This window comes from Pocillopora damicornis, chromosome 4, assembly GCF_964200805.1.
Source record: "Pocillopora damicornis chromosome 4, jaPocDami1.2, whole genome shotgun sequence".
Classification (NCBI taxonomy): Eukaryota; Metazoa; Cnidaria; class Anthozoa; order Scleractinia; family Pocilloporidae; genus Pocillopora; species Pocillopora damicornis.
In genome coordinates this window covers 14,301,790-14,318,054 of record NC_142673.1, presented here as the reverse complement: position 1 = coordinate 14,318,054, position 16,265 = coordinate 14,301,790, and the positions used below count along the sequence as shown (strand labels likewise).

General features: G+C 38.8%; 1 protein-coding gene across 1 annotated transcript; it reads right to left on the bottom strand.

Moving 5' to 3' along the window:
* LOC113670993 (uncharacterized) lies at nt 1-15,997 on the bottom strand. The gene is made up of 16 exons (XM_089204367.1): nt 15,746-15,997; nt 11,026-11,294; nt 10,464-10,743; nt 9,626-9,918; nt 8,892-9,044; nt 8,557-8,600; nt 7,946-8,046; nt 6,084-6,408; nt 5,717-5,749; nt 5,069-5,218; nt 4,330-4,452; nt 3,777-4,127; nt 2,155-2,380; nt 1,533-1,685; nt 827-969; nt 1-561 (listed from the first exon to the last, which is right to left on the bottom strand). The coding sequence occupies exons 1-16, from the start codon at nt 15,866-15,868 to the stop codon at nt 350-352; spliced, it is 2,979 nt and encodes a 992-aa protein (XP_089060493.1). The 5' UTR covers nt 15,869-15,997; the 3' UTR covers nt 1-349.
* Between the last annotated feature and the right edge of the window lie 268 nt (nt 15,998-16,265).

The window sequence follows — 16,265 nt, the reverse complement described above, 5'->3', positions numbered from 1 at the left end:
TGCTGGTATGGAATTTTATTATTTCACCAAGCTAACAAAATAACACACGCTATAATTGAAACCGTTAAAAGTTATGTTTGATAGTGTAGATAAGTAAATGTATATGAGCTTTACATATGCAACCAGGTGCCAACCAATATGTACTGCAAAACTAGTAGAGACATTTCAAGATGCATTCCGAAAAAAAAAAAATCTGTGAAGATGATTCTAAAGGCATGGCGCTCTATAACATAAAAACATGAAAATAAAGATAGACCCTCCGTAAGAGAAACAAACAAGAGATAAATCTCAATGCCGACGTTTTGAAGAAGAAATATATCAACACCAGTGTTTTTAAGCGAAATTCGACTTAATTATTGCCTCCCATTGCGATCACATCATCCTCCGGCATGTAAGCAGCATTGTTTTGTCCCGCTGGCTCGTCTTTGTTGCTGTTCGGAAACCGTTGCGTCCTGCGATACTTGACAAACAAAACAGCCAGAGCTACAACTGCAAACAGTCCAAATACTCCAGCGCCTGCTACACCACCGATCAGAGCTGTATGCATACCCTGCTTGGGCTCTGCAAAGACAAACAAGAATTAGTTACATTCCTCGAAGAATACTTACGTCGTAGCCTCAGAACAGTGAAAGTTTCGGTCAGCGCCGAGAATCGAGAGCTCTAGGAATAGAGTTTTGGTCAAGAGTCATCCTTTGAAAAAAATGGTTACAGAGGGGTGAAGGGGTCAGGCTGTTTACAAATGAAGACAGAAAAGTATATCAAAACAACCATAACGTTTCGATGTACAGACACGCTACATTAACGAATGCTTATTTCTGAAACCTACCTTTGGATTCTTCTTCTTTGGCCCCCTCGAACAATACAGGTCCACCTGTCAGAATGACTTTGTTTGTGCTTTCTTCTTGCTCTGTACCATCTCGTACTACGTCTCTCCTCTTTCTCTTGTTCTTTATACAGCCCTTACTACATCTGCAAAAAGTCAGTTGGGTTTTGAGTTACAAAGGACTGTGACATGGACGAGAAATACAGGCTAATGATCGAGAATACATTCCCTTTCTAACAGTCGCTGATCATGATACAATGAGCCAAAACGCGAAAAAGCGTGACCCGTTTTTCCATTTTTTCATTTCTCTCTGAAAGTCGTGGAAACCATCGATGTCGAATATAATTGTTAAAATGAACCTAGCAATGCCCTTGCTCACCTGGGGTCTTTAGGGCTCAGTGGTAGAGTATCGAAGCTCGAAGGTCCGAGTTTCCGGACTTTTAACGTTGACTTTCGCGAAAAGACGAAAAAATTTCTTGTGTTCATAATCGTGATACGTAGACGGCATGGTTTATGGTAATTATTACCCCATGCAGGTGGCATAGCAATACCACTGATCTTCCATTGCTTTAAAAAAAAGGAAAATGGAATGACACATTTGGCGACACCTGGCAGTCTAACAAAATAAACCAACTCTCTAGAATTTTAATACAGGGTCATTTTTCCGACTTCGCTTGTTTGCAATGCTACTGAAAACTCTGAAACCAACCTGGAATTAGGAGAATTCCGGTGACAGGCCAGCAATTCACAATGGAAGTACACAGTGCCATAGTCGTTCCAAAATCGGAGAGTTTTGATTTTAAACTGTTGGTATTGTCGGGTTGGATCATAACTGTAGTCAAGCGTTGAATCTTTGGGGCATCTTATAGTTAAAGACAATAATTAAAACAAGATCGAATGAATTGAATGAATATCCGTGTAAATATTAGAGCATCAATTTAAACTAATTCAGAGAGAAAGATGGCCCTATCATTGAGACTGTTATGACTGTTAAGGCCTTTTTAGTAACTGTTGACACCAAATAGACGGTCCTTATCACAGCTTTTAATATCTTGTTTCAACAATGTAATCAAGTAAAATGATTCAAATTACAGGAGGCAACAAATGTCATCGAGCTTGCACAACAAGGCAAGCGGAAGGTAGTGCGCGACGAACTCCCCTCAGGATTTCTCGCCTCCCACGGATTTCTCGCCCCTCGCGCTCGCCCCCCGCTCATCTCCGCGCGCCTGAAAATCACAAAGAAGACAAGGCGTTTTCTGCAGTCTTAGCTTAGCTAAATGTATCAGATCAGTTACTGGCTATGCTTGATCACGGCACAATGATAAACTAACCCGTTTTGAAGAAAGGTGTATTGTGGCCAAGAATAAAAGCTTGCGTCTTTAGTAGCCTTACAGTTCTCAGCCATAATGACCAGGTCAGCTGAGGACGCCACACTGTACCGTAAATAAACATATTCATTAAGATCCACCGTTAGAGGGTAGTCCTGCGTTGTGTAGGGCGTGGCAAACGAAGAACTCTTATAAAAGTCCATCTTGAAGGTGAAGGTACCATATCCCGCTAAAAAATGAGGAAAAGCAGGAAAAAGAGAATCAAGTAAAATTCTTTCTTTTTTTTGATCACTACATGCGGTCAAATAGATCATCCGGAAGGTTAATTGTTCATCCGACCGCACTGAATGCAAACAAGCCAGAATTGTAGAGGTCTCAAGTTCAATTGGACTATAGCCGTGGTTCCTATCCTCTATTGCATCTCGCAAAAACCCAGCATTCAGATTTTAAGAACTTCACCTCAAGGAGAAATTTTCAATTGAGTGTCGAAATTCATCCTGGTTTTAATGGTTTTCCTTTGCTTCTCTCTGTCACTGGTTTCAAATACAAATGCCACCTCTTGGCCTGGCGACACTCCATCGAAAAGAACTTTATCTGCATCTACTTTAGTACCCCGAGATAGTTGGCATTTGTGGAAGACGAGGTAGTCTAATGTCTGGAAACCGGATAGAAAGGTCTGATAATCAGCCCTGTCAATGCAATATTGCGAGGCAGGACACCTAGCTCCCTCAGTGCTCTTCCTCCACCCGGGAATACAAACGGGTACCGGCAAACTTGCAGGGAAGCCTGATGAAATTCCGAGGGATATTATTTGTAATTTACCTACATTTCGTCCGGTTCCGTTTTGTGTTTCATGCCAATTTATAATAGTAATAGGTCTGAATGGAGACCAATTCGGTCTTTAATCGTACGAGTGATTGACAAAATCGGGCGACCTCGAAGCGGGATTCTGATTTGTTGATCATGAGTATGACTACAGACAGAATTGGACGACACGAAGTTATTTTACCAATTAATCAAAACTATAACAAAATTAGAGAAAGAAAACAGGCATCACTCATACGTTTTTACACACAAAAAAAACTCTATGAAATGCGCGCTAACAGGGCGCGCATATGACGCGTACTGTCCACCTACCAGCAGGCATGATGTGTCAACTGTCTTATTACACTGTGCAATTACAAGCATGACTTGTAATCCTATTACACACGTCTGATTGGCTGAAAACGAGTGCATTTTTCATGTAACATGAGTACAAAGACAAAGTTGTAACACGAGTGCAAATTACAAATAGCGTGCGCGCTGCCAAGATTTCGTCCGTCTTCATGTAAATTATTAACAAGTAACATGATTTGGAGTGCAATTTGGTGTTAATAAGCACTTATAAATTTTTCAAAGACTTGTCTTTGCAAAATTTACACGTGCTTGCTAACACCAAATTGCACTCGTAATCATGCTGTTACCTATACAAATCGGGCTGGTTTTAACCAATCACGTTCAAGAATTTTGTTCTAGTTTTGATTAGACCAAAATAAGCCCAAGCCCCAGCTAAACCTCAACCAACTAACTCTGACTAAGACATCGAAGCCTAAATAAACTTATCTATTTCGTTTCATTTGAGTTACTTTCATTCCCGACGTAAATCCTCCGAGGTGTGAAGGCCAGGCTCAGTAGCTTCTTTCGGGAGTATCGGCAGTAAAATGGCAGTTTTATATCATGTGAACGAGTAACCACATTATCAATGATCAGAGCTGCTGCATGCACCTCATTCGAAAAGATCAGAAAATCTTCGGTTTCGTTCCGCAGCGTCCCGCAACTATCTAAAGACGTGCTGATCAAGAAGTGGGTGGCGTTCTCGGTGCCTTTACATGAAGGATAGCGCAAGTGTAGTTGTTTGGCTTTAAAGTAGTGGAATCTTCGCTTTTCCAAATACACCGTCATTTTTTTCTGCCCGCACGAAACACTTGCGGTTTGGTCTGAAATAAAAAAGGTTTAGGGACTTAAGAATAATTGAAGAAACTTATTTTAAACTCTTTTATGTTACTGGCGATCAAAGGGCAGACTGGAGAAAAGAGGCAAACACGCAACTGAAAAAATAATCAGCTGGTGACAAATGACTAGAGAAACATTTTTTTCAGTAAGAAACAAACACGCAAACAGACATCAATCATTTCTTACCAACACAAGTCATATTGTTTATCCCCATCGTCAATCCATTTGGACATCCGCAGTAGAATGTTCCAGGGATGTTGAAGCAATGATGACTGCAGCCGCCATTATTAATAGAACATTCGTTGATATCTAAAATGGAGTTGACACATGAACAACTCGATTTAAGAAAATAAATAATACCCAAATAGGATCAACGAAGCTTTTTACAGTGTACAGACAGAGTTTAATGGAGTTGGGGTAAGCAAGTGGCAAACGCATGGAACCCCACGTGAGAGGTTCGCGAGGGATGCGAGGCTTGACTGGGGGGCTGAGTGCGAGTCTGTTGCTGTTCTTGTGCCAAGGAATTTCGGACTAAGTGCTCCACTTTACCAAGGAGTTATAATTGAATGGATACCAGCATTTCCTTAAGGGAACTTGGTTGACAATGGGGGTTAACATGAGATGGACTGGTATCGAGTCCAAAAAGAATAATTTGTTAGAACAATAGTGGTCGCTTCTTTTCGCAAGGAAGCCGGTATAACCACCAGGTGGCTCGAACTGCCTCGACCATATGCAAAGAATGGCAGAAAATAAAACTGTTAAAGCGCTTTATTTAATCTAACTCCTTTTTATTAAGAAAGTTTAATACTTACAATTTATGAATCATAAAGATGAGTGTTACAATCGAGTAAATTGTTAGTTTATTTGCCGAAAAGAGCATTTTAAATACGGGAACAGAATTTTTCTAACTTATTTTGTTTCTTGCCTTTACAAGATTTTCCATTCGACTGCAGTTGATATCCGCTTGCACAAGAACAACTGTAATTTCCCTGAGTGTTGCAACAGACTTGATCACAACCTGCTGATAATATAAACTCCGGAAAGATTTTTGACCGGGCTGAAGCATTCGAATGCACTGAAGAGGAAAATTAAAATAGTTAGTTCAAGGATTAAAAAGGTTTTTAAACGTTAAACAACAAATATAAAATTTAAGCGGAGTAGCTTTCCACTGTCTACTGGTGCAAGTTCATGCAACTGATTTTGCGCAGCTAAACTGAAGTAGATGCAAATAGGGTGTGCTCTTTTGACAGATTGTGCATAAAAAGCACGACTTCCTTTCTGTGTCTTTTTAAAGCCAGGTACTGCTTGGTAAGCTTCAAAGATGATGAGTTTTAGACTTCCCTATGAGAATAAATTAGCCGAAAAAAAAAAAGGATGCGTTGTGTCTTGGAATTCTGAGTATTTCACCATTGTTAAAAGTCACCGTAAAGTAAAATCGAGCGGGTGAAAATCGAAAATTTAGAAACAGAGCTAACAGAGTATAAAACTCTGATTTCTCTTAAAAGCTTCATCTTGATTTCAGATGACTATATAGAGAACGGTTTATTCTTCGGGGAAAGATGTAACAACTCACCATAGGAACTTGCGTAGGCACATTCATTTACATCTTAAAGAGAAAGGATATTTGATTGATTAGCTGGGCAACCACTTGGTGAATGACACAGGGACGTACGGATGGATTGATGGGATGGACATATGAATGAAATACTTGTCTCTTAAAAAGAAATAATAATGCAATGTCTGACATCCTTGGTGTGTAACATGCCTGTGGTATAATTGTTAGAGTTCTTTCAGGGCATTTTGCATTGTTCACAAAGGGTTCCGGGCTAACAACATGAGTGTTAATCTATTGAAACATTTATACGAAGAAATTAACGTCGGATATACATAACTCATATTAAAAAATTTATGAAGAAAATGTGAAAGTGCTATCAGCGTACCTACACAGCTACGAAAGTTTGGCAAACTAAGCGAATATCCGAAGCGACATACACCATGTACATAGAATCTCCAAGCGTTTGAGGATGATATTCCGGGTGTGAAAGTGCCACCAGATGAACAGCCCTGTCCAACCACTACTCCTTTATCCATTAAGATTGCATATAACCCCTCCATGCTCAACACAGGATGGGGAATCAAAAAACGAAGTGTGGTTGAATTACTACCAATTGTCACGTTTTGAGAGAGTGCGTCCACTTTATAGACAGTTTGTCCACTGGGCAGCAAGACGAGTCTTATGTAAGACGATGCTCGAGGTTTTTTGATCTGTTGGAAAATTTAAAAACTATAAACCTTTACAAATTGCAGTAATTAAATTAGAGGGAAAAATTAACTCCAGCTGTGTCATTTCCGGAAGGAGTAAATGTGTCTTCTTCCACTGCCCACAGGACTCCGACTGGAAATTTGAACAGTTGTTCTTTTTGGCGGGGGAAAAACTAGAGAACCTGAGGTCCGGTTCAAACGTCGAACTTTTCATGCACCAAACTTAATTTGTTACTCGGGTCGACCCAAATAACTAAGATCGACCGTTGATTCAGACGTCGAACTTTTTTGTCGTACTTATTACGAGCGCTGCAAAAGTCGAAGCATCACTCCTAGTTACTTTTTTATTTTCGATGCTCATTATCTCTCCATCGTCTGCTGTCACTTTTCGCCCGCTATTTGTTGCCACACTTCTTCCACTGCTGGTACTGGAGTTGTGATCTTCCTTTACACAAGCAATGCAAAATGCAACGGATTTTCCAGCTTGCCAGCCAGGAGTTTCTTCCTCTTGAAACACAGAGCAGCGGTTGCAAACTGAGTTGCTACATTTTAAGCAAGTATATTTTGTCGTGTCAAAATACGAAAAAGACATGTCCATATAGGCAACCACAGCGTGCTTTCTCCGCCAAGTCGCAATTTTTTCCCACTCTCATGCGCATGCTTATGGCGAGAGAAGTGGATTATGGGATTGAAAAATGAATGACAATAATTTATGCATGAGGCTCCGCACATGAAAAGTTTGACGTTTGCATTGAAGTCGCTCAATAGTTGAACCGACCGACTGGCCATTTCGAACTTAATTCTTGGGTCGACCCAAATTACATCTGTCGAACTTAAATGATTCAAACATCGCGCCCCACATGTACTTTATTAGGGGTATTAGGTTCGGCACATGAAAAGTTCGACGTTTGAACCGGGCCTGAGAGGACTTTTGGAAAAAGAACGAGAGCCACCGAAAAATTCATCTCACAAGAAAGAGGCGTCAAGCTCCGCAAGTATACTTGAGCGGCAGCTCTCGGAGACGTGCGTTTTTACCTCTGCATCATTTTCTCTGACAGAATGGTAAACTTTATTGACTTAACTACGCGCTGTATTGTACCTGTGCAGAAATTTGATTGATAGATTACGGACAACTGAAAAGATGCAGGGAAAATAGGGATCTATTTGTTGTATACAATAAACAGACAAAACTAATTCCTAGTAACCTAGCGTAGCCGTCTCCTCGCTCGTGAATCATGGATAAAAAGAACTCAGAATGCGTCAATTACATAAAAACATATTACCGATGTTTTGGGCTATGAACTTGCCAAAAGCGTGAAATGAAGAATTTGTAAATAAGCGCTCGAAAGTGAGCAAACTAACCGATAAATTCAGCCCAAAGTGATTAATGAATATCTGCCGCATGCAGACTGTTTCATCGGAGAAGAGCCCGACCTAAATTGCTACACTACTAACGTCATTTCTTTTTACCCCACAAAGTAACCCCTCAACCGAAAGTTAAAATTAGATGGCGAGTGAGACACTGATCATGTAACCTTACCAATCGGTCAAACTGAACGCTCCAGTTGGAATAACCTGATCCAAGTCTGCTGACTGGTGCTATGGGTTTGCGACTCGCTAAAATAACTTGGGGAGTACTGCCTGAAAAAAAAGTTTAGTTATAAATTTTTGAACCTCTTTTTACGCTTTTCACCAACACTTTGAGAGATAGTTCATATTACATGTTTCTGATGATACAAATTTGCTTTCAAGTCGAATTCGTGAAACAAAAGGATTTCCAAGACTAAACTTTGTTACGAATGATATCTAGGTTATAGTGACTTCACTGCCCCGAACGGAAAGTCATTGATAAGTAAACAAACTAAAGGGTTATCATATTGGTAGCATTTGTTGTCGAGACCATATAAAATTTTTTTGGAACATTTTAGGTGTTACTCAGGGGGCGTTATTTGAGTGAACTTCATTATAAAATCAAAATTTGGAAGATGTAGTTCCCACTATATTTCCCTCTAAGTTTAACGAAAGGCTTCACAATCTTTTTTTTTTATTCGATATATGTCAATGTGTGATCGTGTTCACCTAACTGGCAGAGTCCTCGTTAATGTAAATTCGATATTAACGCCACACAATGTGAATTGAGTATCTACTTACTCATGCCGACAAGAATTGTCACACATCGCCACTCACTTTCCAGTCTGTGAAAAATACACGAAATAAGAGTAATGGGTGAATAGAGTAAACGAAAAAAAATGAATGATGAAAATTAGCAACAGCTGATCAGAGGAAAGGAAGATATCACAAGGAGTTAAATAGCATTCAAATTAAAAACAAGCAAACTGCCTGAAGCTGGAAAAAACGCGAATCAGCTGTCAATTCGAAAAGAAGAATTTTTCAATTTTATACGATTTGAGATTAACATTTGAAAACTGTTAACCGCCTGAATTAATATACTTGGGGTTGATGTCCTTACCGCCTGTAATTCTTACCCAGCAGAGTCTATTGCCTTAAAGCAGAACAACTGCTGTCCAATTTGATACTGACGTGGGTACCAGGTGACATTTCGGTAATAGATTTGTCCTTGATTGCGTAAAGATGTAAGTTGCATTCCAGATGGAGAAGCAGTAGTTATTTCCACAATGCTGAAATGAATGGATTAAATGAAATATTGTGTCGATGATATTAACTTAGATACCGAGGTCTTTTCAGTTCCCGTTCGGGCATGAAGAGTGACATTTCGTCGTAATACCAATGCCTATGTACCAGTAAGCCATGGCGGGGTAATCTCATAGTCATTTGAATTCACAAAATGTGAATACCAATGCCTATGTACCAGTAAGCCATGGCGGGGTAATCTCATAGTCATTTGAATTCACAAAATGTTTTTCACTTAAGTACCACTTGGTGGAGAAGTTAATTTGTTTTTAAGCCCTCATTTCTTCCAAAATGTTCTCCTCAATCAGAGTTCGAAGCGACTTTGCATCACAGCTTATTTTTCACTTTCTTCTTAGCTTGTGAGCATTCTCTCATTGACCCTGGCGTTACGAGCTCGAGTTGGCGAGCTGTTTTAGCGTGTGAGGGCTCTGGCACGAAAATGTTCCAGAATTCTGACAGACTTTTTCGTTCGGAACCTTCATATACATATGTCCTCTGAGTCAAAATTTAATTTTGAAACTAAAAACTAAAACATTCGAAAGCAACTACTCTAGTTCGCTAAACTTACGACTTTGAGAGATCTGCAACCTGCACTTCTATCACTGCAATATATGCAGAGCCAATCGAGACATCAGAACATTCACCGTCTTTTGGGGTAGATGCTGTATAGACAGGCTTTTTATGACAATTGCCTGCATGGTTACCAATTACCATGACAAGAAACTGTAATGGGATACCGCTGAACGGTGTGACGCTACCAAAGTTTGTAGTTCCCGCTGGAAAGTCTTCTAAAGTTAATGCCACTGCATAAATTCCACCAACTGCTTGTCGTGATCCATTATACGTCAGAACGCAAGAAGTCTGCCAGGGAAAGTTTATATTAAGAAATAACGCTACGGAGAGTACCAACATACGATTTAAAACTCTCTCATATAATGTCCTGATACACTTCCATTCTGGTGTAATATCAAGGTAACAAGCTTCAGGCGACGAGTTTATCCACCATCATTTACTTGCTTGATAATAACTTGATATTGTAAGGAGAAATTATATTTTAATCACTGTTGGGAGTTATAGACTTAGCCTTCTTTAACGCCTGCAAGGCCGAATTCTCAAAAACCTCCAGCTTTGCTCCAGCACAAGCTCCAGATCTTCTCAATCTTTTGACCGGAGGGCTGTTTCAATTATCAAATGTGATAAGGGCATTGCTGCCCTTATCACATTGCGTTAAAATCGAAACTGGCGGATGATAGGTTATCCTTCCTTTAACTAAATAAATCTGATTTTCTGTAAGGTTGTCTCTCGAAAAGTTCAGTAAATGGTTTTAGCCAAAATCCTTCTGATACCGGCTTTTTTATTTTTTGATTAATTTTTTTCAACCTGAAGTCACTTTCGTTATCAAATACCTCATCCAGTGTACCGTATGGAAAACTGGTATTGTCTCTACGAGACTCCGAAGTAGTCGCAAAACGGCATTTCACTGTATCTCCATCCGGGTCTTCAACTGGAATTCTGAATGACTGACGGCAACCTCCTGGAAATCGAACAATGGCTGGGCTTCTTGTTACTGGGGAAGAATTAATTTTGCCATTATCTGATCGCGGCGAAAGGTTAATGGTAGTTTCTACTCTCCAACTTGTAGAACCACCATAATGACTAAGAGCGATCCAACAGCAACCTGAAAAGCTTAAATCAAAGAGAACTTATCACTAAAATCTTGTTTTTGTTTTTGGTCAGCCAACCCTCAAAGGGTGTGATGGTGAAGTTTATTCTTGATTTTTACACTGTTAAAAAATGCATCAAAACTACATTGGTACCTCTGAATATCAGTATCCATTACCATGCACATGCTATGCAAAATTGCTACACAAATAGATCAGATGCTTTTTAATCGTGAAGAACATTAATCGGCTTCCGTGAGATATATTCAGTTTGAGTCGAACGCATGGGAATCCCTCATGGACATACCTCACATGCCATTCCTTTTCGCTGTTATTGAAAGTATGCGTGAAATTATTTTCACCCACTGTCCAATCCTCGGTGGTGCTGTAGTCTGTACAGTAGAAGTTAGTATTTCCGATGGCATTCGACCCACATACAGGATTAGGAGAATTGGTGCATGTTGCATCCCATGAGCTTCCGAAAGAAATGAGCTGATTGCTGCTTATCGTACTCTGGTCACAGTAAAGATCAGCGCTGTACGATCGCCTCCATCCGATGCGAAATCGAAACTGTAACTAAATTAATGATAAATAGGTGTTAGCAGAGTGTTCGGCCTTTGTTATCAAGGCTATCAGAGTGCCACCATCCTTCATTGTCCTACGCTAGGACAACTTGTCTAATTGAATTTCAGTAAATCATTAAAGAGCGGAAAGGGGATAGAATCATTGTAGTTGCCTGAAAACATAGCACAGTGGTACTGAATATCCATTTAATACATGCACCATTCTTTCAAAAAGACACCTGCATGGACTTATTGCAGGCATTAAAATAATAAAAACAAACAAACACACAAAAAAGTGACAAAATAACATCAAACTGAACTTTGGAAAACATCATACGAGCAACCAATTAGGAGACCATGGAGCCAATGATAAGTTTTTAAAGCTTTTCTTTCAGAAATCCTCTACTGCTACTACTACTACTACTACTACTACTACTACCAACAATATTAATAATAATAATTATAATAGTCATAATTACTTATTAGCTTATATAGCACATTCTACATGGCGTAATCATCATCTGGAATTAAAAAAAAACCCGCACTAAGATAATCTTAGCTTCTTCATTCAAGAAATAACTTTCAGTCTCTTGCCCTTTCCCTAACCTCCCCTTCTTTCCCAACCTGGTGTGAAGGTTTCTGCTCATGTTACAGACACAAGCCATTTTAAATGAATTGCCAGTGTAAGAACAGCACGCACAGTTGAAAGAAAATACATCAATTTGCTTTAGTAGAACGGCTCACTTATTTTTAGGAAAAAGGAATCCAATAACGATGAAATGTCACCTTGAAGATATCATCTTTTTGTTAAGAGAGCCAAGAGCCAAGCCTCTACAATATTTGAATGCACCATATTTCGTTTTCAAATTTAGTGCATTGTTACGAAAGTTGATCCGTTCTCATCTGCTTCTATTCCTTACCCCCCAAATAAACCGTGAACCTGCGAAGAGTCATTTTAATCATATTCAGGTAGAAGTTATCTTCCTTGAGTATGGGCTTGGGGTGTTTATCCAATTGGTGGAATAGCAAATGTTTGAGCAAATGTTTGTAAACGTTCCAAGCTTACTTGCACCACTCCCGCTCTGACACATAGTTTGGGGGGGGGGGGGGGGGGTTGGAAGGTGAAGAAGAAGGGGAATTGATATTTATAAAATGTGCGACATCATCTTCAATTTCGTAATTTTCTCCGAAAAACGACAGATGTCACTAGGTCACTGCGTGAAATAATGTTTTGCAATGGTGGGTGATCCAGTTCTCATCAATAGAGATCAATTTTACGGCATAGGAATCGAATGGTGAACTAACTATTTGATATGTATTTACTTTATCTCGAGCTCAAAATTATTGATGAGTGATAAACAATTCTCAAAAATTGCCATCATCGGAAATCGTTAATGTGCAAAGTTCTCCTTGAATTCGATTCAGTGAAACTGTGGGAAAACATTTCGATTGGAATTATTTGAAAAAGAGACGTTTTAAGATAAAGATGGTGAAACATTTAAAGCACACAGGGAAAAGATATTATTTCACTGGCTCATCAATTGGAAGGACTGTGTGAAAAGTCATTAATTTCACGATTTTGTACAGACAAGTCACTTCTAAACCAGTCAGATAATTGTTATAACACGTAGTAATAAATTGATATTTTCCTAATTCCTCCCTCTGCTGTATTAATTTTCTTTAATATACGAAATCAGCTTTGAAGAAGTCGGCTCCAGTTTTTTTTGGTTCAAAAGAATGTAATTGTGGCGCCCTTGCTTGGGAAATTAATTTTTTTAACTACATGACCTTTATTTTTAAATTCAAATCAAATACGCATGTACATATGTAACCAATTCAGACATTTGAAGCACATGAAAAAACAAGCTAATAACAGACGTAGAACGTACGTTATAATTCCTATGCTGTGACATTTTATTTCATTAAGGTTCTTTGTATTTTATCCTGATATGACATCTTTTCCTGGTCACTCTTCACGATAAACGCAGATTGCATATCCGGTGCATATTGAGTGTAAAAGGCCGCTTGTTAGTCAACTTTATAAATTCTAACCACGATAAAGATCATCTTACCATCCATGAGAATCAATTTGTTCAGTGTGGTGATTGATAAATCAACTATTGTCTTTCAGCAAAGAATTACACCCTACTGCAATTGGCAGTTTGCCTTCATTTTTGCCAGACTGATGGCATTTTTATCTTGATATGCGTCTCGTATCGAAGAACACCCCCCCCCCCCCGTCGATTCTCCAAATGAAAACAATCTAGTCTCGGCTATCATTGCCTTATATAATATACATTTAAATGTCAATTTCGAACCCGATTTTTATCTCGACATTTTTTTTAGTTTCGTTTCAGTAATAAGTTGCATTGGAGTTCGAAAAAAACTTACTTAGCCCGCACGACCAAGTATAGTAGGTAGGTCACACATGTATGTATTGTGTACCCATAAGTTACCGATATAATCGCGCAAATTGCGAAGTTCAGTATTTTAAGCACGGCACTAACAGCAATGGCAAACGCGAAGATTGAGTTCCGTTTTTAAGTTTTAAATTCCCTTAATTCCTGTCACGAGGGTCATCTCGGTCAGTTTTCCAAATGGTAGCGAGTTTAGAGAACTATTTTGATTCTGCTTGATGTCGCGATTAAGAACTAAAGTATAGGTAATGATTTTTGGTCTCTACAAAATAATAGAAAGGGAAAGTTGGCACACAGTGAATAAAGCCCGGTGCCGCTCTAAAGGCAATGAGCGTTAATTAAGTATTTCGAGGAGACAGTTGACCCCGCTCACGTATGGCGCGTCGGAAATTGAAGCAGTCCAACTTCCTTAAAGTACATAAAAAAATTGTGTTGTTGTAAAAACATTTGTCTGTTTGAACCTGTGAAAGAAGAAAAACATTTTTGCCCTTTAGAGATATCTTTACTTATTGCAAACTGGCAAATCTTCGTAAGGACTCAACTCTCGCGGTTTATGTATCAATCTTAGACCCTGCCTCTAAAGATGCGAGAGGGTTAAGTGTGCAAACCACTCTTAAATTTGGGAAATTATGTTTCTCGAAGTCTCCTACTTCACGCATGTATCGAAATTTACCAGCGAGGAGTAGAACTTTTGCGAAGAAAATCGACGAATTGCCTTCTGAACTGATTCTGGGACGTAAAATCTCCTAATGTGGGACACAGCCCACTTTGGTCAGAATATATCATTTGCAAATGTTTAAGTTCATTTCGTTCTTTTTATACTTAGCCAAAACACTTAAACTAAAGTTTATGACTGTTTTCACAACGACTGTATCAAGGCTTATGGTGGTACGTTTTTTTTAGAGTTATATTCCAAGCCTGTTACGCCAGACACCCAAAAATGTTTTTCCTCTTTGCATCATGACTGCTCGCCAGATCTCGGAGAAATTAAAACGTGCATGATGTTCGACGGAAACACTTTTTTTTTACAATGTATTCTTTTTTTTTGTTTTTAAATACAAATAGATAAAAGATAGCCAAAACACCTCTAATTAGGAACATACTAAAAGGGCCAAGCTCTGACCGACCTTGGACTTTCAAACTATTCAAACAATGGAAGCACATGACTAGCATGATAAGCTCGTGATAAATATGCTGCGACATGATAGGAACACCTAACATTTACATACCTTACAACAGTGTAAAGGGTTGCCTTTAACCTGATGTTACCTCGCCATATAAAGTTTTCTAAAACTCTGAGAGCAGCTTTTTGAATAATTCTTACAAAGTGACCTTCGTTTCATTAGCCTTTTTTTTTTCTTCTCGACACCCTCAATACGTTATCCATTATCTAACAAAAGGTTTATAAGACTGCAAAAACGTATCAGCTTAAGGGCGTTGCCTTAACAAACACAACTTTTTATCAGCTTCTTAGTTTAAAAGGAAATGCATCGAGGCTGTAGGAGAGAATGTTTGGTGATATCTCGGGAATCTGGACTAAAGTTCTATCTTTTGTAATTCATTTTTCTACCTTGATAATTGCGCATCGTTTACCGAAAAGGAGTTTTATCTTGCAAACGCAAAAGGGAACTACTTTGTGAACTTTGTTTTCACGTACATATTTCCGAATCTCTCTATATTTCCATCTTGAAACTTAATTTCACCTAAAAATTCAAGTTACTCGATTGCAATTTGTGTGGGGTAAACAATTTATCTATCGTCATTCAACTATTGCCTCTTTTTTCTTTTTCTACTCAAGAAAGAAATTATTTCAGGATCGTTTTCTCTTAAGTTAAGACAAAGCTGAATGGCTTTTTAGAATGCTAAGAAAAACATGCAAATTAATTCTAAAAAATCGCCTTAAGGTGGAATTAGGAAAGATTTTCACAAATTCCAAGAGCATACAGACTTCCATACAACTCAACGTAATTAAATTGGGTAACTATATAGTAGAGGATCGCCAACTTTTTGAGGCTTCGTAGAGATTCTCTTACAAAAATTACCATACCTTATTGCTGTTAGAATTATCTGGAGCCCACATTATACTGCCGTGTCGGAAGTGCGATGCTTCAGTCGTAATGCAGACAAGCACAAGAATGAAGATCCACCAAGCTAGTACACGGCACTCCATCAGCTTTGACCGTAAATTTTAAAATCAAAAGTGTTGAACACTAAATATATTTACAGTGCTCAGCTTGAAGAGTTTACAATTCAACAGAGGCCGAAGACCTTTGAGTTTTATTGAGCAACGAGACAACTTTTGATACGGTCTTATCACATGATGCGTTTAACAAAAGGGTTCCTGTGTGTTTCAGCTGGTTCCAGTCGATAAATAATGGTAATAAGATCGGGTGGAGTCTGTAACTCGTGCGAGCATTTAAAAAAATGGGACATCCGCAAAGCGCAAAGCGGGAGTTCGATTTGTCAATCACGAGTAAGCTCAATGACCGAATTGGACGACAAAAAGTTATGTTACCATTTAATTACAATCATTACAATTTCCGCGAAAACCCATCTATTTATTGAAA

Bases quoted from the DNA above. Each gene is read 5' to 3' on its own strand.
- LOC113670993 (XM_089204367.1), bottom strand. From the start codon at position 15,868: ATGGAGTGCCGTGTACTAGCTTGGTGGATCTTCATTCTTGTGCTTGTC. The intron at 9,045-9,625 runs GTAAGTTTAGCG...CATTCATTTCAG, and splicing joins GTTGCAGATCTCTCAAAGTC to CATTGTGGAAATAACTACTG. The intron at 4,128-4,329 runs GTAAGAAATGAT...TTTTTATTTCAG, and splicing joins AAACAATATGACTTGTGTTG to ACCAAACCGCAAGTGTTTCG.